The 23,877-nt window shown below is 43.6% G+C and overlaps 2 protein-coding genes across 6 annotated transcripts in view; one reads left to right on the top strand and one right to left on the bottom strand.

Annotated features, from left to right (window-relative positions):
• The window catches only part of GPR176 (G protein-coupled receptor 176), a 34,515-nt gene extending 17,034 nt beyond the window's left edge, over window positions 1-17,481 (bottom strand). For 2 of the 4 annotated variants that reach the window (XM_064658417.1, XM_064658421.1), the window contains exon 1: window positions 16,515-16,851. In XM_064658417.1, the coding sequence (XP_064514487.1) occupies window positions 16,515-16,743 (229 nt within the window). In that variant the 5' untranslated portion in view covers window positions 16,744-16,851. Of the gene's footprint in view, window positions 1-15,204; window positions 15,270-16,514; window positions 16,852-17,395 lie in introns of those variants that run through there. The other 2 variants (XM_064658420.1, XM_064658418.1) reach the window with 2 other exon arrangements.
• Window positions 17,482-21,724: 4,243 nt separating this feature from the next.
• Window positions 21,725-23,877, top strand: part of EIF2AK4 (eukaryotic translation initiation factor 2 alpha kinase 4) — a 36,985-nt gene continuing 34,832 nt past the window's right edge. For both annotated transcript variants that reach the window (XM_064658415.1, XM_064658416.1), the window contains exons 1-2: window positions 21,725-21,949; window positions 23,609-23,724. In XM_064658415.1, coding sequence (XP_064514485.1) covers window positions 21,797-21,949; window positions 23,609-23,724 — 269 coding nt within the window. In that variant the 5' untranslated portion in view covers window positions 21,725-21,796. The remainder of the gene's footprint in view (window positions 21,950-23,608; window positions 23,725-23,877) is intronic.

The following is a 23,877-nucleotide window of genomic DNA, read 5'->3' as shown; positions in this document are numbered from 1 at the left end:
AATGCATCAATTTTTGGTTGGAGCGGGCAAAATAAGAACTGTATCTTTTAAAACAGTGTCAAAAAAGATATGGACATGTTAGAGAACAGTGTATGTGGCACTATCCCACTATCATTTCCTGATGATTAGTAATCATATACACTGTTACCATATCTGTGTATGTAGTTTCCCACACTTAATTTAAACAAGTTGGAGACACAATGTATATAAAAAAGCCAGATGGATGCTACACCCAACCATCACAGGGTATCTGCACTCCAAGCAAAACAGGATGAATGCTTCTATCTCTGTGGTGGGAGCACATATAACAAACAAAGGGCAGTTTGTGGTGGTACAGCTGTTTTGCCCAGGGAAAAAAGGAACAGGGGGAAGGCAAGCAAGATTGGTGAGTTTGGGACTGGCCCGCTTCCTTTGGTGGCCACGTGCTTTGGGTAAAGCGGGAGTTTGCTGAGGCTGCTCTGAGTGTTTGCCAAGCAACTGCTGTAGAGGATGTGCGTCAGTGGGATGTGAAAAGGTCTGCAAGGCGGTCCCTTGATCCTGCCAGAGGGGCTGAGCACACCCAGGGTGGAGGCAGCAAGAGGACAAAAGGCAGATACTAAATAACTAGAGGAGCGTAGTGAACAGGGGCAGCCAAGATGGAAGAGTACACTGGGAGCCTGCACCGCCAAAGGTACAGACAAACCTGCTTCTCCACACACACTCACTCCTCAGTTTCTCTCATATGGGCTATGTCGTGTAGCCATGACAGGCTACATCTTACTTCACTGCTAAGCATCTCACAAGGGCATCATCCTACAGTACAGTGGGAGGACAGCAATCTTAATCACTGAAGCAAAAGACAAGCTAAACTAATAAAACTTTTAAAAAACTAACACGTTAAGCTCAATGTGCCAGTCAAATTACGGGAACAAACATTGCTACTGGCCAGAGCACAGCATGTCTGATTACCTACTCAGGGTGGTTGGGTTTGGGGTTTTTTTTGTGGGGGGCTGGGGTGGGGTAAGGGAGGTGTGTGTATGTACAAGTAGTTCTTGGTCTTTGCCTTCTTTGGGTAGGAATGGCTAAACTGGAACAGCTAAGACAAATAAAAAGGTTCCAGATGAAGTCTACAGGGACACTGCTACACAGCCTCACCTCCACTGTAGCAGATCTTGTCCTGGGGACATGAGTCTTGGGGAAGGACAGACAGTATCCACCTGGGCAAGAGTATCCCCTTGCATACTGGATGCACCTGTAGTAGAAAGAACTCCAAGGACAAGAAGCAGCCATGGCAGAAGGTTGCTTTACTCGACACGGAGTTAGCTGGCTTTGAGACATTGGAGAGGAAGGTGCACAGGGTAACTTGCCTGTGAGGTGCAAAGACAGCACACCTCCTGGGATCTTCCAATAGCTCACAAGGGAGAACAGGATCAGTGGTCAGTCTGTATCAGTACTGGCAACACAGGGAAGTGTCGAAGGAATGTTCTAGAGACTCAGTTCAGGCAATCAACCAGGATACTGAAGACCAGGATCTTCCTAAACCACTGTCACTAAGAGAGTTATTAAGAGCTCTGTATGCTGGGGGCAGGCAGAGATCTGGAGTCTCAATGCATGAATGAGATGAGAATGTTGAGAAGTGGGTTTTAGATACATTAAGAAATGGGACAGGTACCATTCTGGGTAAGACAAACCTGTAAAAGAAGGCAGGCTTGCTGTATCTTAAACAAACTGGAGTCAGACTTAAAATTGCAGGAAAACATTTAAACTAAGAGCTGGGGAAAGCCAAAAGGCAGAGGAATACCTGATTCAGACTGACACAGTCCAAACTGGTTGTAGCTAATGCTCCTCTGAAAAGGCTATGGGAAATAAACAGCCTAATACAACAAATGGAAAAGGCAAGTCAGACTACCCTCTTTGTTTCAGATACTCCTAAAAATTACAGATATTAAATTGAAACAGCAACAAAAACCACCCTACCTCAGTATTTTTCACTTTTTCCATTTAATTCAGGCAACAGCAGAAGAAAATGTATTTTAGCTCCTTGTATGAGTGACTTCTTTTCTTGTTCTACAGTATCAGAGAAACTATCCAGTTGTGCCATAAGAAATATAGGTACACCAAGAGGAAGGCCTGTGGGAGTTTGAAAACTTGCCAAATGACACAAGGTTTCTGGAGAAAGATACAAGAGGTCACACAAGAAGCAGCAACACTACTTCATATTTCATCAGTCTTCTGGAAGAAATTCATGAGTTTCTTGTATGGAATTGCTTTGACAGACAAGAAAGTAAGTCAAAGGTGGTAGAAGAAAGCAGATTAAAAATAGTCTCTGTCTCCCAAACAATCACAGGCTTTTTTTTTCCCCCAAGGGAACTGGCAAAACAGAAAGAAGGTCTTTATTTGCCAGGAAGTAAGCCTGCCAATTCATGATGGAGAAGAATGCCCATTACAGTGTTGAATATCATAGCTAATAAAGTATTTTAAAAGGCAGCACTCCACAGCAATCGCCAACAACAGCAAAAGACCATGAGCAGAGAATAAGACAATTAGAGCTCTCCCTGCCATCACCATTTCAGCTTCACTACTGCTTTTGTTACTACCATAATTGCCATTTGCATTGTCTGGCTAATCTAATGCCTTACTATGAGAGGTTATGTGATTTCTTATTCAGCCAGCCTTCCAGTCCAGGATATTCTCCTTATTGCAATGTTTCTATGGAAGCTGGCTGCCTACAAGACACCAGTTCTTGTTCCTGCTTCCAGCTGCTAAATCTAATTTGAAGATGCTAAAAATAAAAAAAGGCTTACATGTAACAGTACTGTTCAGAAAGCAAAAGGCTGTACTTCCTACAGAGATAGCATTTAATCAGAAGTGAAATGAACGGAGCTACAATAAAATAATTGCCTTACTAGTATTTCTTCCATTTGCAAACTTTCTAGCAGTATCTAGCCTACTCTCAAAACATTTTGAGAACTCTTGAGATATTGAGACAGCACATACAGGAAACATAATATGGAGAAATCCCAAGTCTTTGGACATCCAGTTCAACTGTTGCCCCAGTGGCCACCTATACTGGACATCCAAGATTACTTAGAGTAATTTACAAATTCTGTGATGGGCCAGGTGGGTGCAGGGCTTAAAAAAAGTACAACAGGAATACAAAGCATTACCCGGATACTTTAGGAATTTTTCCTTAAATATATACATGATGTATATAAAACTCACTTATGTTTTCCAGTGCAAAACACTTCACATTGATATTCCCACTAGTACACATACAATGTCTTGCATGACCTCAGAGCCTCATCTTGCCCAAATTATCAAAAAGAAGTGGTTTGTAGCTTATACTAAGAAATGTGATTACAGGCTCACCTCCATGAAGATGAAGGAGCGGAGAGACACAATAGCAAGCATGGGAACCACAAAATCCTATTCAGAGAAAGAAGCCCCTGCCCCAAACCCTCCCCAGAAAACAAGACCCTATGCTGAAGTCAGTAACAAGGATTTTATTTAACAATGAATGTGAGGTAGAGAAGTAGAAAGAAACAGAAAAGAGAGAGGAGAGAAGGGGGGTGGGGGAAGAGGAGGGGGGAAGGAGAGAGGGAGAGATCAAGCAGAAGACAGTCACCACCTGTGGATCTAGTGGCATCCCGTTGGTCCCTCTGGGCTTCTTGGTGGTGGGGGTCCCAAGGTTGTTCAAAATTTTTCACTATCTATACATATTAGCAAACAAAGGAATTGACGCTCATTGGCTACACAGTTCTCTTATTCTATTGGTTAAATGATTCCTTCGCTTCTCATGCTAATTACTCTGCATGCTCAGTCTCCCTCTTGAGCCCATGGGTTTCTTGGCTCAGTGGTCCATGAGTCAGTGGTCAGGATCTTCCCCTGCCAGCATAACCTTTTACCCAGAGCGGATTTCAGCACAGTTGCTGAGTTGCTTTCCTTGTGGACTGTAAACTCTGCATTCTTTGTGTCCATTACCAGTGATACATTTTTCTCTCCAAGCTTTGTTAGCCTCCCCCCTAGGTCTGAGATAACACCCAGACAATAGTACCACCTTTATCTTATCTCAAGGTCCCTCCATGGTGGCTTATCTTACAATCCAAGTTCCAGGTATCCATGGAGGCATATTCAGGGGGGCTTTGGTGGTCATTGGTGGTCACAGATGTCATTTGTTCCATAACTTGGGGTGTTGTTTGACCAGCGATATGCGTATGAGCAGTTGCTTCTTTACAGTTTGCCACAGTGGGATTTTTGCCCAGATGCATTAACTAGGATGTGCTAAATATCCCTTGCATCTCCAGGCCTAGAGTTAGCAGCATTCTGTTGCTCCCTTCTGTGCTTATCTCATGGTAAAGTCCTTCTGTGGCCTTAACAGTATTTGAGACGGGCAACTGTGCTCTTTAACTCCTGACACTAGTCTGTTGCAGGGGACGCTCAGCCCCACTGGCCAGGGGTCACCCTCATCCAGGGGTCTGTGGGAGAGGCTCTCCAGGTCTCCTTTCAGAGTAGGAGGTTTTAGCCCAGGGGTAAGGCAGTCATTGTGGGATGCAGGAAATGAGCATTCTGAGATTGTACAAGACCTATTATAGGATGTTTATGGTAGGGGGTAAAAGGAGAGTTCATGGTGGTTTGGGTGGGAACAAATGTGGGAGAATAGAGGGAAAATGAGATAAAAGCCATCTATAAACTGGCATGTGGGCCATACACTTATTGTGCCATGCCCTGCATCTGTTCAGCACAGTCTACCCCATCTTCTCATTAAACTTCATTCCCAACTCTTCTCATGGGTGAGGGGCTCTCTACTCCATGGATCTGTGAACATACAGAAATCTAAGTGCAGTAACTGGAGGAAGACCATGGGACATCAGGGCTGTTACATCAGGATGGCAATGACTGGAGAGACCGGAGAATAAGCGTTTGTGTGGTGTGTATGTCAGTGTGTGATCACGACTGAACATCAAGCCAGACTAACCAGCACGTAAGAGAAGATGCTTAGAAGGCAAGTATTGGTGTGGCCATAAGTCTGAGCCAGGTAACCAGGGGAACAAGAGGGCTCTAAAAGTTAGCTAGCAGAGGACCTGGACCTCCAAGCCAGCTACTGGCGAGAGCCATCTACATCTGTGTGTCTGTGTGAGCCAACTGGGAGACCAGAGGATCCCAGGCCAGCTACTGGGTAGACTGGGTGCCTAAGACCAGCTACTACAGAGGGATCCATTTGGGCTTATGTATCTATATACTTATATATTTTATACTAATGGGCTTTCATCCTAAGCAGCCAGAGGAAAAAGAAGAGGACAAGGCCACTGATGCTCCTTGTGTCTGCATGAGTGCTGCAATTTCTTTCTGTGTCAGTCTGTGTAGCTGCTCAGATGTATTGTGTGCCTCTTGGGAATGTGTGCCCTGCCTTGCTATGGCTGGTTCTGGGGACACAGAGCTGCAGCAGGTTCACCTCTATCAGCCTACAGGATTCAACAGCACTTGAATACTTATCAGAATCTTTTGTGGAGATGAGTGGAAGAAAAGTATACAATTTCCTAGATCTTGAAATATGTTCCTAATAAGTGGCAAACTTACTTTTTCCAAGATCACACAAATAAGAAATTAATTATTAAAAAACGAACAGAATAGAATAAAACCGTCATTTAAGTGCTCATGGTGCCTGCCCAATAGCAAGCTAATAAATGAGATCTGTAACAGAACTAGCACCATTTAAAATTCTTGTTAAGTGCATGGATTCATTCATGCATGAAATAGTAACTTACCGCCCATAATATCCAATACAAAATCTTGATGTATGTAGATCTTTACTGAAGTTCAAAACAGTTGAGTGATATATACAACAGCAGGCATTTCAGCAAATGTAACTCACAATGAAAAGCAAATCATGACATCCAGTCACTTACTTAAAGAGCTGTGGTTCATAGCCCTCATTAAAGTGTTCACATAGGGACTACAGACAGTAAAATGAATCAGTCTCACCCGAAACAGTAGCAGTTTACAACCTCCGCAGGAAGGGAAGAGGAGGGACAAGTGCTGATCTCTTCTCTCTGGCGACCAGTGACAAGAGCCAAGGGAATGACATGAAGCTGTGTCACCAAAGGTTTAGGTTGGATATTAGGAAAAGGTTCTTCACTCAGAACACTGGTTGTGCCATGGAACAGGCTCCCCAGGGAGCTGGACACAGTACCAAGTGGCCAGACTTCAAGAAGCATTTGGGCAATGCTCTCAGACACATGGTTTGACTCTTGGAGCTGTCCTGTGAAGGGCCAGGAGTTGGACTTTGATGATCCTTGTGGGTCCCTTCCAACTCAGGATATTCCGTGATTCTGTGCTAAATGGGGATCAGTTTAACATCCTTGACATACGTGATCTTTAGAGACATTTGCTAATCCCCCAGCACATGACTGAGGAACTCTTCAGCACACAATATCCTCAGCATATCAGGCACATGCATTTCAGGTATAAATCACTGCATCTCACACACTTCCAGACTAAGTAAATGGCTGTTTTCCCAATGCCTCCCTTTTAAAAGGCAGCAGCAGTGCTATCTGAGGAGACCCTCAGCCAAAGCCAGACAAGTCACCTCTGCCGAAGCTCGGGGAGGAGAGGTCTCCATGGCAACGGGGGCCCCAGCATTGTCACAAGCCTCTTCTTCACCCTCTCCTCAAACTCAATTTTTTTCCAAAGAGAATTGCTTAGGCGTTCCCCTGAACACACATAAGAGCAAAAGCATAATACCTATTCTAGACAGACTTCACCAAGGTGTATTCTGAAGTGGGCTTACTGCTCCAGGGTCCATGGCTCACCCATACAAAACCACAGGAAAAAATTATTACCATAATGTTATGATACTGTAATACATTATTATTATGGAGTTATTATTACACACAAACACCACCATATCATCATTTGCCTGATGCTTCCTTTTAGACTCAATTTTCAGTCACTTTTTGCTTTGCCAAACTTTTAACTACTCTAGCTAATCAGCAACTAAGTTAATCTATGCAAAGTGCCTGGTTTAGAAGATGTCACCTAAAACAATTTCAATTTTTGTGTGACACCAATAGAAACAAAACACTGTCATTCTCATCCCCAAACCTTTTTTTTCTTCCTCTCAGATGGTTCTACTCTTTTTGGGGGCAGGGCTATACATTTTTTGTTGGACCTCTTGCAGGCCCCTCTGACTCTTTAAAAATTCTCTCAGTCTAGACTTGGATGATGTGTCTGCAGTATTTTTTTAGTGCAAGATTCCCTGCACTATTCTCTACAGAAGATGCCTGTAGCAAATTTCACTGGTAGCTGTTCAAAGATAGAGATATTTATTCCTTATGCTAGCATGCATTTACCTTTGCAAGCACATTACCTAGACCACCAGTTACTTTGGGTTTGTACTCCAGAAGGAGTGCAAATCCCTTTATAAATTACTTCCTGTAACAATTCCATTTTACATCTGTCTGCAAAGATATCAAGACAGGGAGAAGAAAAGCAGCTTCAGGGGCAGGGAGAAGTTGGGAAATCCTGCAGGACACTGGGAAGGCAGCAGGGGCTCACATTGCACTGTGAAAATCTGGAATCTGTTTCAAAGGGCACTGTTTTCTTTTGAAGGACACCTCCCTTTGATATCATCATAACATGGCTAACCAGAAGGTAACCAACCTAACCCACAGTTTCTGAAAAAGTGCTATAACCACTGAAATAGAGTTTAAATTTTACCAGAGCATCCTCAGCCTTTCCAGTGAATTTTCTTTCTGTACAAGACAGATTTGGGAAGACAAAAGAGCAAGTAAAAAGAGCCTAATTCCCCAAACCTCAAATAAGGCACTGACCTAAAAGGTCTGGAAAAGTTTCCTGGATTTGGGATTATTTGGGATACAGTTAGTAAAAAATACACAGAAAGTAAGATGCATATTTAATCTGTGGAATAGACACTAGCTCTAGACACTAGATATCTAGAGGACATCTCTTTCTCATTATAATTTCCATCAATTTTTGTGTTGTTTTTTTTTTCCTAAATGTCTGAAAATAATTATTTTTTATAGAAGAAATTCAGTTTCATCTACATGGCTAACATGAAAATTGTGAAGATACTCAAATAACCTCAGGAGCAAATGCAGACTCTCAGACCTTGGTAATATGGAAAGAATATAAACTACAAACCATGATAAGGGGAAATTTAGGTTAGCTATACAGAAGACATTCTTTCCCGTGAGGGTGGGGGACACTTGGACAGGTTGCTCAGATAACTTTTGGCTGCCCATCCCTGAAAGTGTTCAAGGCCAGGTTGGATGGGGCTTGGAGCAACCTGGTCTAGTGGAAGGTGTCACTGCCCATGGCAGGGGGATTGGAACTAGACAATCTTTAAGGTTGCTTCCAAACCAAACCATTCTGGGATTCTATTCTGTGATTCTATAATGGGATATAATCTCACCCAAGCCTAGCTGTGTAAAAGCACAACTCAGGTGACCCGCCTGGTGGATGAGAGGAAGGCTGTGGATGTGTCTACCTGGACTTCAGCAAAGCCTTTGACACTGTCTCCCACAGCATACTCCTGAAAAAGCTGGCTGCCCACGGCTTGGACAGGGACACTCTGTGCTGGGTTAGGAACTGGCTGAAGGGCTGGGCCCAGAGAGTGGTGGTGAACAGTGCTGCAGTTGGTGGCCAGTCACCAGTGGTGTCCCCCAGGGATCAGTGTTGGGCCCAGTCCTGTTTAATATCTTTATCAATGATTTAGATGAGGGGATTGAGTCCACCATCAGCAAATTTGCAGATGACACTAAGTTGGGGGGGAGTGTCGGTCAGCTGGAAGGCAGGACGGCTCTGCAAAGGGACCTGGATAGGTTGGAGAGTTGGGCTGATTCCAACAGGATGAGGTTCAACAAGGCCAAGTGTTGGGTCCTGCACTTTGGCCACAACAACCCCCTGCAGCGCTACAGGCTGGGCACAGAGTGGTTGGAGAGCAGCCAGGCAAAAAGGGACCTGGGAGTTTGGATTGACAGGAAGCTGAACATGAGCCAGCAGTGTGCCCAGGTGGTCAAGAAGGTCAATGGCATCCTGGCCTGGATCAGGAACAGTGTGGCCAGCAGGACCAGGGAAGTGATTCTTCCCCTGTACTCAGGGCTGGTGAGGCCACACCTGGAGTACTGTGTCCAGTTCTGGGCCCCTCAGTTCAGGAAGGATTTTGAGGTGCTGGAGCAGGTCCAGAGAAGAGAAACAAGGCTGGTGAAGGGACTGGAGCACAAGTCCTATGAGGAAAGGCTGAGGGAGTTGGGGTTGTTTAGCCTGGAGGAGAGGAGGCTCAGGGGAGACCTCATCACTCTCTACAGCTCCCTGAAAGGAGGTTGTAGCCAGGTGGGGGTTGGTCTCTTCTCCCAGGCAACTATCAGCAAGACAAGAGGGCACCATCTTAAGTTCTGCCAGGGAGGTTTAGGTTGGATATTAGGAAGAAACTCTTTACAGAGAGGGTAATCAGGCATTGGAATGGGCTGCCCAGGGAAGTGGTGGATTCTCCATACCTAGAGGCTTTTAAGAAGAGACTGGACGTGGCACTTAGTGCCATGGTCCAGTAACCACAGCAGTGTTGGATCAAAGGTTGGACTTGATGATCTCGGAGGTCCTTCCAACTGGGCTGATTCTACGATTCTATGATAAGCTCCTCCATTTAACTGCAGTTAATGGTATGTGAATTTGTATGCAAGTAAGTGAACTGTGGAAAAACTTGTGTTAAGAGTGAGAGAGCACATATCCTCATTTCCCTCAATACTGTTATTCCTGGTCATCCTTGCCCTTTTCCTGAGAATAACAGAACATACTATTGTCCATTGCACTTCACCTACCAATTTTATCCCCCTTTCAAGCTAAACTCACTGTGTATGCTGGCTACAAGTGCTCTTTGGAAACCCTCTTCTTCATTTTCAAGATCCTCTCCCACTGCTCGCACTCAACTGAAAGCAGTTGCAGCCACCTCCATAGACCTCTCCCCACCAAAACTCAGATGAAGTACACCCTCTTCCTTCTGCCAAAGGTTTGGTTGCTGCGCTAAAGTAATAATTAGTCACTGCAGACTGATTCCTTCTAATGACAAGAGGAAAATATGCTTTGTAGATCAGTACTGCTGTACTCCTATATGCACTGCAAAACTGATCTCAAGAATCATCTTTGATAAAAAGAAACCTATTAAAAATTTACTCACTTTGAAAAGGAGTCCTCTGTCATCCCAAGCTTAAAACAAACAAAAAAAGCATATTTGATTTGCCAGTCATCAGTTGTCACCTATTTCAAGTCATTGACCACATGTATTCTTTTTCAAACTAGCTACAAGAGTAAAAGCAGTAACTCCATACTGTTCTGAATCAAATTGCAAGTATTTGTTCACAGTTACCTTGTTCAAATACTCTGTTTTCATAAACTGCTTACTCATTTTTGAATAGCAGCCAAGAATATATTAGAGCTTGTTGCTGTTTTCTTTTTATGTGGAGGAGGAGGTGGAGGGAAGAAATAGTCTGAATTAAAAAATACTATAAATTTCAGGTTACAAATTTAAATTTTTAAATCTAATGAAAAACAACCTATAAAATTTTATCTACTCCTTTGACCTCTTTCTGGAAGATCTGAAGTCTCTATTTCTTCTGACTGCAAGTGTGTGATGAGTAACACCAACAGCACTAGTGATCTCCTGCCACAACCTGGCTGCTCTGCTCTGCATTATTGAAACACTGCAGTGCTACTGTCCTACCATGATGTAAGTTAATCCTCAAAGCATGCTTTGTATATTATAAGCCCAAACAGCCTGAAATATATCCCAAAAAATGGAAGAGTGAGATCACTGCATAAGCTCCATCTCTCAATACAGTCTTCATGATGAGAGAACAAACAAGAGAAAACCTAGAATGCACAGTTTACATAGGTCTCAGAAAGGGGTGAATGAAAAACAAAAAGCAATAAACTGTTTCATAAGGTAATATTGCTGCACAGTATGCTTCTCGAATGGTGGAAACTTCTTTACCTTAGGGTCCTCTTATTTGTAAAGCCAATGCAGATGTATCTGCACAGCCAGATGTAACTCTCAGTCTGCTAGGCGCTACAGGAAAAGTCAGCAGAGTCTCACTTTCCTAGCCCATTGATCTCAGTCAGTCAAACCACAGTCTTGTCTTCACTGCAGTAGCAGGCAAAAAAAATGGTCTCTCCTTATAGGCTCTTGAACCTCCTGGTTTCTGTACTTGCTCTGTGAGAACAAGCTCTATCCATACCTGGCAAATGTACAGACAACCTAGCACAGTAAGAGTCTTGGTCACAACCCTCATTGGCCTGCATTTCTCTGAGACATGCTGACCTTTGTGATCACAACAAATCATACAAAAGCTGAAGCCTAACTATTCTCCCGCAGGAGAAACCAACTTCCCATGCACATGAGAACACTACAAATTTTCCTCTTCTACCATTCCAATAGTACTCAGCAGTCTTCTTCCAAATAAATCCCTACATGATCAGCAAAACTCACTAAATCTTTTTTTTCATTTAAAGGGGAAAAAAAAATCCCAAGCAGAACTTTACTCCTGTTTAAAGAGAAGCAACTTCAGCAGCTGCATGAAAAACTGTGCTTTTATTATGAATTTGCATCACTAGTGGCACTCTGTTAATATGGCAATAGGTGGCAGAACAACATTGTGAAGCGGACAGACTCAGAAGAAAAACTCTGAAACAAGAACCCAGAGGCAGACAAACAGGATAACATGTCAAAAAAAAATAAATCATGAGGATGGAGAATATAGTCTCCATCATCAAAACTTTAGTTTTTGACAAGGCAGTAGTCCGAAACCCAAACTTTATTTTATCTTTCCTTTTATCAACTTCATCCCTTCGATAACAGCCATTTGAATTCATCAGCTAAGAAACCTAGCCAGTATTACTGTGACTGAAAATCATAATTCACTTCCATAAGTAATCCTGATTTCGTCATCTTAGCCACATTCATCTGGTAGCAGGTGGAGGGAAGTAGCCTGAAACACAGGTTAGATAAAACAAAACAGTTCCTACAGTTCTCACAAGGCAATAAAAAATTACCTAACCTGAGTCAGGCAGAATACAAGGAACTGCAGAGTGGGAGATCTGTGCAGGATTAGTGGAAGTGAAACAATCAATCTCAAAGAAAATCTTTACCTTTCTTGTTCTTCCACTGATGATTTCTACATCCTTTCAAAACGAGTTAGGGCATGAAAAGCTTGAATCTCTTGACACCTTTTACCACATGGGATTAAGTGAACTGAAGGAATCAGTACTGACAGTGTGTTTCTTCTCATGTCACAGTGCTCCCACCTGTATCATTCCAGTGGCCTGTAAAATCAGCAATTCTTCCCACTGATGCCTTTCACTTCCCCCCATATTTAAGGTAAGGTGGTTGAGAGGTTCAAAAAACAGTCATCTATAAGACAATTGTCAGAAGCAGCATAACTATTTTGGCTTCTGTTCTCCTATAGTAACTTCTCTTAGCAGCAACAAATTTAGTCATATAGTACCTTAAGCTATGGCTTAAACATATTACTGAGTGCAACTCCCCTGACCCCACACCAGAAACATCTCTCTCTACACATGTACTTGTTCTTCCAGAGTTCCTGAGGCACCCACTCTCTTGATTTCAGGGAGTTCCAAGTACACGTGTGGATCAGAAAAGGAAAGTGGTACTGAGAGGCACGGTTCTTCCCATAGTGCTTTTGTTGATGTTCACCATGCTTGCTTTCTTTTCTGTAACATGTTCCACATTCCCTGACCCAAGCAGAGTTCAAGAAGTGGAACGAGAAACACCAGTGGCATGTGTTTTCACTGTTTTATTCTAGTCCTGCCTAGAGCTGTTAGCTTGCAGGCTAGGAAAGGCCCTTATTACGAGAACTGGCATTACTAGCCGTGGAGCTGCACAGGAAGACAGCATTAACAAAGCCTTCCAGTCTCTCACACCCTTGGTACCTTAGCTTCTGCATTTGCTAAGTTTATCAACACATACAAAGCATTTAAGCCTACCAGATGAATTCCCCAGTTCATGCACTCAGATACAGCATCACAGAAAGAAACAGCTTACAAGTCTTAAATATACTGCAAATCTTTCCTTCATAGAGGCAAATTGAGCTGCTGACCAGGATAACTAAATTGACCACATTTCTCCTTGCAATGCTTCCTGTCTTGTGCAGAAACCTTGTGGTAGGTTACAGTCAAAGGAGGGCATAACTGGTAGTACCAGTTGGGTTAAAAGTACAGAGACACAGATTTACTCATTTTACTCCTCAGTTCTTGGATATTAACATCATAGGTACTCTGCTAGGTGAGAAATTCCACACAAGCAGTGGAAGAGCAACAATAGAAAGTTTGTGTGAACAGACTCAAAGTCACAGGAACAGCTACTTAAAACTGTACCTTTTAAGCATATTATAGCTTCATTAACTCAGTAACTCAGACCCAAGTTACCAGAAGAAATCTTATCTCTAAGCGCCTTAAATATTTAGTGATTTCATGACTAAATAATTATGTTCTGCCCATTCCAAGCATGGAACTATCTGATTCTTCACAAAATCAGAATTTTTTAACAATGAAAACTTTCTAAAAATTAGGAAAAAAATAGGAAAAAAATCTGACATTTAGCAAGCCTCATCTTAATATTTCTGGTTTGTTCAACCAGTTAGATCCTCTGAGGTACATGTTAAGGTCACATCCAGGTTCAAGGTTTGGCAAGCTTGTGACAAACAAAAATTCCAGAATCTAGTATCACTGATATTATTACCTAAAACAGATAAATAAACTAAGGATGAGCTTTCAATGTATTTAAAAGTAACCATAAAGAAGAACAATTTGACTCTTCTTTGCCCTCAGTAGGTATGAGAAAACATTCACCATAGCACTGTTTTTTCACAACATAGTGAAAACTAACACAAGAACTTCTGCTATTGCTACAAGTCTTCCCACAGGTCTCAAACAGGGGTCTTAAATGGGAATAAAAAAACCCATAATGTACATCTCTCTCACAACTGATATCACATTCTTCTGCACAGCAGGAACCTAAATTAAATTCACAACACCAGCTGTGATTCTTCCCTCTTTTAGGACCTGGACCTCTCCATGCTGTAGACTACTGCTTGTGTCAGACCCCAGTAATCATTATCAAGACTGAGTCATATACATTTGTTCCCTTTCAAGCTGGAAATAGAAATAATTTCTTCCTTTAAAAGGGAGTGCTATTTTATCCAACAGCTACGTGGCTTGGGCACACACTGATGTTGTGAAATGCACAAGCTGTACATCCACCCAAACCACAAAGGATTCAAACCCATACATCCTACCTCTGAGGGCCATGACCCCCATCTCATGCTTTAGGAGGAAGGATAGTCTTAAGGGTTGTCTCTCTGTAAAGAGGAACTTGAGACTCACCAGATCAAAGAACTGCTATTCTGCAGCTCAAGTGAGGAGCTCACCTGATGGAGAAAAGACCTGAATGACACTCACACTCTACAGACCATGTCAGAAAATAAATGATAACTTAATTAACAGTGTTTGTGCTAGCCTAAGAGTGAGGTAAGTATCAAGTTGTTATCCCCTGCTGATGCAGATATACTGTCCAGCACATGCACACGTGAAACTTCTGGCACGTATGAGAGTTGAGCATGCAGGCACTGAAGTCCTAAGACCTTCTGGAGATCAGGGCTTCAGCTTTTTGGTGGCTTTGTTTCCATTCAGTAAAGAGAAAATAGCACTACATTCATAGGGATGATATGGGAAGACACTTTAAAGACTCACAAGTTTTCAGTTGTTACAACAGTGTGTATCATAAATGTTCTTAAATTAGTATTTCAGGGCAGCAGGGAGATTGGAAAAGAAGGCAGTTTCAAAAAAACAGTTAAAATTGGTTTCCATCACTGTAAATTCAAGAAGCCCACTGCTAACATCTCTCATTGGACCTAGTGCATTTTCATCATTTAAAAAGAAGCACATTATTTCCTGTCCTGTTTAGCTCTTTGACAGTCCTGGAGAAGTTACTGATGTGGAAGCTTCATCAGCCTCCCAGCCATCCAATCTGCAAATAAACCCCTTGTGACATGTCCAAATCTTTTCACAGTCCACCTCTTGAAAACAAATTGCAGGAGTACCAAACCATAACTTACATTAGCCTTGCAGAATTTGTAGCTACGTTATTTTTTGGTTGGTCAGTTCTTCAAAACTCCTAGTTTCTGAAGCAGTGATTACCTGAGTGTGCCTGTTTCCTTCTTCAAGTAAAACTGTAGGATCCATGCTCATGGCTCTCTTTCAGGCTCAAAATAAAAAAAAAATAAATAACTAAATTTCTGACTTCTCTCACCCAGTCTTGTTTTTTTAGGGCAATATTTGCTGGCTATCATTTTGTAACAGGTACTGTGCAACATATGGAAAAAGAGAGTCCCTTCCCCACACTATCTATGTGCTAAAAAGAAAAAAAGCAAGAACCATGGGGAGAGAGGAGTAATTATGCCAAAAGACTCAGTTACCTACAGCAATAACTAGTAAGTATATCACTGACTGAGTCTCAACACTGTTCCAAGACTATGCTTACCACCTTCTTAGAATTTTATTTAAGTGCTACTAAGTATTACCAAAATGAAACAGATATTAGAACTTACTACCCTGAACACAGAAATGGATTTTAGCATTACTCAAGACCAGGAAAACCCAAACCACATCCTTGACAATAAGAGCAAATGACCATCAGCAAAGTCCACCTGAACTTACCTAGGAGAGCTGGACACTTTTTTAGTCAAGCCCTGTGTGAAAAGCCTTATCATTTCCAGTAACTGGCTTTGAATAATTGAGATATTAGTGGCATTTTACTGAAATCCAGGCTACTGAACTCCCAAACAGTGCTAACTTGATTGACCATAAAGCTTATTTCACCTTTTTTTTTTTTGCTAAGAAATGCATACATCTGTATTCCCAACAAAACAACCTACTACAGGCACCCTAAAGGAAACATACACGCATTTGTAAACTTATTTGACAACAGTTTACTACCACATATCTAAAGTCTATGATTCCTACTGTAAGGATAACAACTGGGCAAGATTGCATATGGTTACACATATTTGTAGAATAAAGTACTTTCAAAGGATTAATTTAAAACCTGCAGGCCACAAATACCAAATTACCGCAGTGTGAAACTGAAATTTAGCAAAACTTGTTTAAAACACCCCACATCCTTTTTTATATTAAACAGATTCCATTGGAGCTGAAAATAAGGGTGTAATCAACCCATTTAATTTTTGTCCATTTAAATACTGACAGAAAAGTTTACTATTACATACATATAATGTATAAGTTCTCATCTGTGATAAATAGCATTTCAGTTATAGCCTTTATTCATCAAAACCCACAAGGAACTTGAAATCATACACCTGAGGACCTGAAAAGCAAAACGAAGAGTGACTAAGGCATCAAATGATGTAGTTATCATTTGGTCTGCAGTCTCCGACCGTAAGGATGAAAAAAACACATCAAAAAAAAAAACTCCAGCAACTCTGCCTCACCCAGCAAGGAGCCCACGAAGATGACAATCTGCACGGTGGTGGTGAAGTGCCGGTAGCCCCGCTCCTCGCCGTGCTCCTCGCTCTCCACGGCCCCGGCCTCGCTGACGTTCCCGCCCTGCCACACCATCTGCCCGGCCGAGGCGTTCTTCATCTCCAGAGCTCTGGTGACAGCCTGGTACGGGGCACGGTCGCTTTCATTCCTCAACATCCAGCTGTTGTCGTACCCCATGGCGGAGTTCCTGCCCTCTGTGCTACCACCTAATAACCACAGGTTGTTGAGCCCTTCCCTTTAGTGAGTAAATGGTGCCCACAGGCAAAAAGGCGCTTCTAAGGATACAGCCCCTACTCTCGGAGGCATCTTCACCACATTCCTGTGTCCCGGGAAGCAGAGGCGGCTGTTCGCGTTTCCACCTCGTAAATCATGATAGCCAGTGAAGGAAAACAGAAAACAAGCCAGGCTTCTCCTTGCAATCAGCTCTCCCATATTTCTTGCTTCACACTGGCACAGGTCTCCTCAGCATGTTTTACCGCAATAAGCGAGAATGAGGGAATCACAGTACACAGAATCACAGCCCGCACCGCGGCTCATCCTCCCAACTCCGCCGAGGGTCGCGGCGCGCCCCCCGCGCACCAGGGCTCACTGCACACCAAAACTGGTCTGGAAAAGTTGAGGGACCACAAGCTCTTTCCCCCCACTCCACTCTCAGTGTTGGCGCTGCCTTTCCTCACAGCCCTGAGGGAGGAAAAACATGGTTTTCCCCCTGGCCCATCTGTTCCAGCTCGCTCCTCCCGCGGTGAGGCACGGCTCGCCCCCCCACCCCCCCCACCCCTCCGCCTCCCTCCTGGCTCTGCGCGGCGCTGGACACCGCAAGGACCCTTACACAGCGTCCAGAGAGGTCAGTGACAGCTCAGTGGGTTCCACTGCGCTCCAGCTATTTCTCGGGGAAAATTAATTTCGTTTTGAATCCCAAGGCGGGGGGCGCTCGAGCCTCCAGTGAACCGAGAGGGCTCCGTACGATCCCTGCGCGCCCCGCTCTGAGCGCGCCCCGCACTGAGCGCGGCTGGCGGCGACACCCCGCTCGTTCGTGCGCCAACATCTCGGCCCGCGCGCCGAGCCGCTGCGTCCCCGCTACCCGCGGCCCCGCCAGCCCACAGTGCTGGCTGCCGCCAAGCCCCGCCGCGATCCCGCGGGAGGCGGTGGCCGGCGGGGCGGGCAGGACTGGCGGAGCAGGAGCCGCCTTGCTCCGGAGGGGCGGGCGCGCCGCCATCACGTGGCCGCCGCGCACGGCGGAGCCGCCATTTCGCTCGGTGGCTGGGAGCGTTTCTAAATCGGTATTTTGAAACAGGTCCGTAATTCTGAGGACAGGGTTTCAAAAGACGGTGCTGGATTCTAGTGTTGTTTGTTAAAATAGATATTTTTAATATATAATTTGCCATTAAAGCTCCTCAGTAGATGTAATAAATTTGGGCTTTGACTGTGCAAAAGTTGTGTATCCATATAGCAGGTGCACATTCGCCTTTAATTTGACGACTTAAGGAGGGTGGCTAGTTAAAAATCAGGACAATAAAGTTTTTTCAGCCACTGGCCAGCCAATCTGGAAATGCTCCAAGAAGAGGAGCTACCCATGAGTATGGTCCCTGCACAGCAAGGCTTCCTCAGGGGCCCAACACCTGCGAGATGTATTTCAGTGGCACACATCCTGTCACCTGTGATGTGAACTTGGGTGACACAGGACAGAGCTGGGTGCTGTGCCATGGGTTCAAAGATGTTTGCCAACCACAGGGATAGGGGACTGCCACCACCCCATTCCACCACAGGTCCTGAAGGCTGTTGGCTAAACCTCTGCTTGCACCTCTGTGTATTTGGCCCCTGCCCTTTGCAGGCTCCACTCATTCCTCTGGGAGCATGAGTCTCCCAGCTCATTGCTCCAGCCTTTTTTCCAGTAATTGATGTCACCTACTCACTCCCAGTGTGGCCCTAGGCTCAATCACCCTCTTACCCTTTTCTCTCACCTCAACTCATTCACCTTGTCCAACCAGTCCCATTTTTCCCTTGCTCTCCCCATGCAATAATCAGCAGCTTCCACCATGCTTTCCCCTCATCTTATCTTTCATTAGACACTCAAATGGGCTTCTTCCTCCTTCTGGATACATTCTCTGTAACCAGAGCCTGACCTCCATCCCTTCACCTCCCAGCCACCTTCAAGGCACTGTTCCTCATATAAAGGGATCCCTTTCTCCAGCTCCTCCCTCAGGACGGGATAATGACTAAGACGCCAGGCAAGGACTAATGCTTGCTATCTACAGCCTACACTGTGTACCCTCTATGTTGTTGTTGCATAGATTTGCATAGTTGACATTAAGAAAGGATGACTTGGCTAAAGGAAAAGGTCCTGTGGAGATAGGATGGTCCCAGTTTGACTGGCAAATGGAACAGAAGAGAATTAAGTTGTATGACCAGAACTTTGAAGGGCGCCATGGCCAGAAAAGAAATGTTGGCCTGGATTAAAGGTCATTTAAATATTAAAATGCACATACCTCTATATGCTAATAAGTTTAATGAAGTACATGCTACCACAGGAATGACTGCATTACGCAACTCTCCACTTAGATCATGCTATATGTAACATAGCAGGACCATAGCATAGATTGGAGGAGGGCAGACATTTCACCTGTTAGGAGAAAGACTCTGGAGACAGCCAACAGGCTATTCTGCTTTCCCTCCTTTCAGCTGGGGATGCTGCCTTGATAAGCACGAATATTATTATTACCTAGATTAACACAATATTATTAGAGATCTGTTACGGCTACTGCATTTATCAGTAGCAATTCCTACTCTGTATTTTTGTTGCTTCAATAAACTGCACTATTCATGAATTTGTGGTTGTGGAAGTTCCTGTTGAACACGGCCAGACATATAATGACAAATTGGTTATAGTCAGAATAAGCCCAGCTGCATCCAGCCCCTCTGATCTCTGGAGACAAGATGGAATGCAAGAGGGTTTATTTTGTGCCACACTTCTTGCTCTTAACACTCAGGACCCTTCCCCTCTCTCATGCACTTCACCTAGGAAGACTGACCAACCCTCACTATGCCCATGGGGAAGTGAAAGCACATTCTCACACCTCACTTCATTAAATTTTAATAGCTAGAATTAAATTTTAGTGTTGTGACACATTATAGGTTTAATAATTTTGTCATAAATTTTGGAAGGGAAGCTTCTGTCCAGATGCAGTCTTGCACATCTTTAGGGCAGGTGGATGTTCATTGCATTCCAGTAAATCTATGGGGAGCATATGAGTACTTCCCTCAGTAATGTAATTCAATTCCATTTATGCAGGTTTTCACAAGGTTAGCTAGCAAAGCCACAGCACTGAAAAAGGTTGTCTCTTCCCCTTCATTCATCAAATTTTCACACTTCTGCTGGGGTACAAGACTTTTTAAAATAAATTCTTAGAATGTTTTCATGATTATGTCATGATTATCTGCCTTTCTTCTTGGAAACAACGAATCATTATAGAAAAAATTAAGAGGAAAAAAAATAGCCTGAGGTAGACATCTGGTCTAGAATATTTCATCCCAAACAGTTAAAATTTTGCCAAGTCACAAAGAATGGGAACAATTGGGCAGCTTTAACAATGCATAACATTGCCCGACCCACCCATTGCTACACAGTGTAACACAGGAGAAGTTTCCCAGGTGCTGGGCTGTGTGCCCCACACCACGTGCTTAGGAAGTATAAACCCATAATTTCTGTTAAAGGAAATTTTACTTGCGTTTCTTAATTACTTACTGCATCACATCTTCTAATTGGCCATTCTTGCTGTGTCTCTGTGTGGGAGAGAAGATGAATCTGTGCCCTAGAAACTTTTATTTCTTGTCTTTAACACAAGGAAACTATTTATACAAATTGATAGATAAGCATACCCAACTGCACCAGAGGAAACTCCAGTGCTCAGTTACAGTGCCCCAGGTCGCATTTGACTGAGCAAAAGGAGATCTCTCTTGCTGTTAGATAAACACTACACAGCTTTGGTCATGCATTTCCCACAAAAAACATGAGACAGAAAGACCTTGCCACTAAAGACAGGTTCCAGGAGTGGTAAGGAATAGAGAACAGCATCACAACAGTGATACAATTTAATACTCAGCTTTGGTTAGATACTAATGAACATTATTTAAGTGTGACTGAAGGATAAACACACACATGGAACAAGCTTTCAATTTCAGAAGGAAAATTGAGGGCTATAGAAACTGTTCATTAGCGTAAGTCCCTCCTGAAGTGGTCTATAACAAAAAGTCTGTACTGGAAGGTCAGGGAGTAAAGTGAAAGTCACCAAAACTCCATTTATATATCTGGGTGCATGGTAGCAAGCTGCAGACTACTGTAACATTTTTCTTTGCCTGGGGATTACTCACCTAGTCAATAAGCTTGTATGTATGAATTTCTTTGGGGTTTCTTTATTAAGATCCCAAAACTTACCGGAGGCTACATCTTGTGGCAGTCCTGTTCAGTAGTTACTACAAGAAGTGACCAAAGAAAGCACATTTTCTTCTTTGGTTACCACTGCTCTCCCGACAACCCCCAGCTTCCTCTCTCTGGCAAGTTCCACCAAGGAGACCCAGGGGCTGAGGGGTGTTCGCTGGGTCTGGCCTCACTTCGTATTTGCAGTTTAACTAGCAAAAGACTGCTTGCCCTCCACATGCTATTATTCACTAAAGCAATGGTCAGTGGAAATATTGTCATAGTTTTCACAGGAACTTGTATCCCGTGTCAGCTCTACATTAAATCCATTCTGAATTTTGTGGTTACCTTTCCCTTTTGCAAATCTTTGTCAAGGTCTATTAAAAAAAATCTGCACAGTAAGTAGTCGTATTTGCTGCGTATCTCTGTATTATAGGTATAACTGGACGCTTATCCTGGGGGAGGTCAGGCTGGGCATTAGGAAAAGATTCTTCACCCAGAGAGTGGTTGGTCACTGGAAAAGGCTCCCCAGGGAAGTGGTCATGGCACCAAGCCTCCCAGAGTTTAGTCACAGTTTAGTTTCAGGTAGTCCTGTGAGGAGCAGGGAATTGGTCTCGGTAATCCTTATGGGTCCCTTCCAACTCGATATATTCCTGGTGGGCGAACCACCGGCCCCCAGAGTCGCCCCCCCCGGCTCCTCCTCCTCCCGCCGCCGCGGGGGCGGTGCCGGAGCGCGGCCCCGGCGCCACTTCCAGGGGGGCAGCGCGGCGGCGCTGTCCGCGATGGCCGCCGCCCGCCCCCGCCGGGGCAGCTGACATGGCCCGGGCCAGCGGCGCGCAGCAGGTGCCGGCGGAGACTGCCGGGGAGCCGCCGGAGAGCTACCAGCTGCGGCAGGAGAACGAGCTCCAGGTGCTGGAGTCGATTTACGGGCAGGACTTCCAGGATCTGCGGCAGAGCCAGGCCTGGAAGGTAGTGAGCGGGGCCCGCAGGGTGCGGATGCTGCGGGGGTGGAGCGGAGCGGGTCGCTGTGCGGAGCGGGACTGGGGACGCGGCTGGCGCTGCCCCGGTGGTGCCGATCCACGTCTTCCTTGAGGGTCGCGTCTCGCCTCCCCCCCAGCCCTGCAGCGGATCGCCCTTGCGACTAATCCTCAAGATAGAAGTGCTCGCACTATATGCAGTGCTGTGTTTATAAATTGCATTTTAATGAATTGTCAGGCTTTAAAAAAATTGCCTCTTAATTCATTGCTTAACCGACTAATTACGTACCTGCTTAATAAATTAATCGCATCGGTATATATGATGATTTTGCGTGGTTATTATGTGCTGTGGTTTTCTCAAACTGTGGCTGTTTCCATGATAACTTGATACTTAAGCTTTCATTTTTATAGGTTTGGGGTTTTTTAGTTACAACTAGTTAGTGCTCAGGTCTAGTACTCGCTACTCTCTTGCATTTAACTTTCGTGTCCACAACATCTAATTGATATTTTTTTCCAACTACGCTTTTGGCACTGTTTTCCTGTACCTGGAGATACTGGTTACGCTGTTCTGTTCTCAAAGTTCACTTCTACTGTTGTTTCTTTTTACATTCTTTTGTGTTTAATTTCTACAAAATGTATCTTAGCCTCCACTGTCTTTTTTTTCTGCCATAGATCTGAACTTAACATTTTTGCAGCAGCTTTGTAACTTTTTTTCTTTTTTCATGGAGTTTGGTGAAAACACTCTTAATTATTTCTTGGGTTTTCAGAAGTATTGCAAACCTCACTCCTTATTAAAAGTCCTACCTGACGTCCTCTTGACTTGACCTGTTCTCTTCCTTGCTGGAAATGCAAATGGAAAATAGAGGGCATAGTTACCATGTGTTTCCTTATTTGTTTTTCCACGTAGTCTTGCTTCCCTATCAGTTTTTCATGTTACTAAGGCCTGGGTTGTTTTGTTGGTTTTTTTGGTGTTTGTTTGGGGTTCTTTTTGTTTTGTGGTGGTTTTTTTTTTTAAATTCTAATTGAAAAGAAAAGGGTTAGAATGTTTATATGGCCATATTTTACTTTACTCTGATTTCGAGTAGGTGATTTGAACAGGCTGGAGAGGGGGAAGACAATACTTGTTAGAATTCTGGTTTATGTCTAACCCCAAAATATAACTAGAAAAAAAATACTGTCCATTTCTTTGGCCACATAAAGTGTATATCAGTGTGACATTGTGGTCTGTTGCCGTGTCAGAAAATAATGATTGGTGTTAGTGATCCAAACCAGAAAGAAACAATATTGGTTTTATAATAAATTTAATATGTGATATTCCATAAATAGCCTGTGTTTATTTAATTTTTTCCTCCTGCTGGTCTACAGTAAGCACAATACAAGAGTTTTGTTGTAGAACCTCATTTTTGCTCAGTCTGAATAATCTTTCTAATAACTGTAACTACGTTTATCTGAAGAAGTTGCAAAAATATTCTGGATAAACTGGGGTAATCAGTGGCCCAGTTCACTGTCATTGAGCAATATCACTGCATTAACATGTTCTTTTAGTTATTTGGATGGTCTAACCCATATCCTACTATAATATATGTTTAGAGTTGAATGTTTTCATTAAAACAAAACCTTTTCAATCTGAAGTTTTTGTTTTGCGTTTTAGGTGCGACAGCCTCCCGAAATTAATTTAGTTCTGCGTCCTCAGGGATTGACTGGTGCTAATGAAGTGTATGCCAAAGTTGACCTGTGGGTCAAGTGTCCACATACTTACCCTGATACGTGAGTGAACATTAAAATATAACCTCTTGTCTCTATTTTCCATAGTAAAGTGTAAGTTGAAAAAATATGTGGTTTTAGTCTTCAGTGTTACTCTGGCTTTCTGCATGTCAGTATTGATTAAACGTGTGGTACTTTATAATATGCAGCTCTAAA

The sequence above is a fragment of the Pseudopipra pipra genome, chromosome 6 (genome assembly GCF_036250125.1).
Source record: "Pseudopipra pipra isolate bDixPip1 chromosome 6, bDixPip1.hap1, whole genome shotgun sequence".
NCBI lineage: Eukaryota > Metazoa > Chordata > Aves > Passeriformes > Pipridae > Pseudopipra > Pseudopipra pipra.
This window is presented reverse-complemented; position numbering and strand designations above follow the sequence as displayed.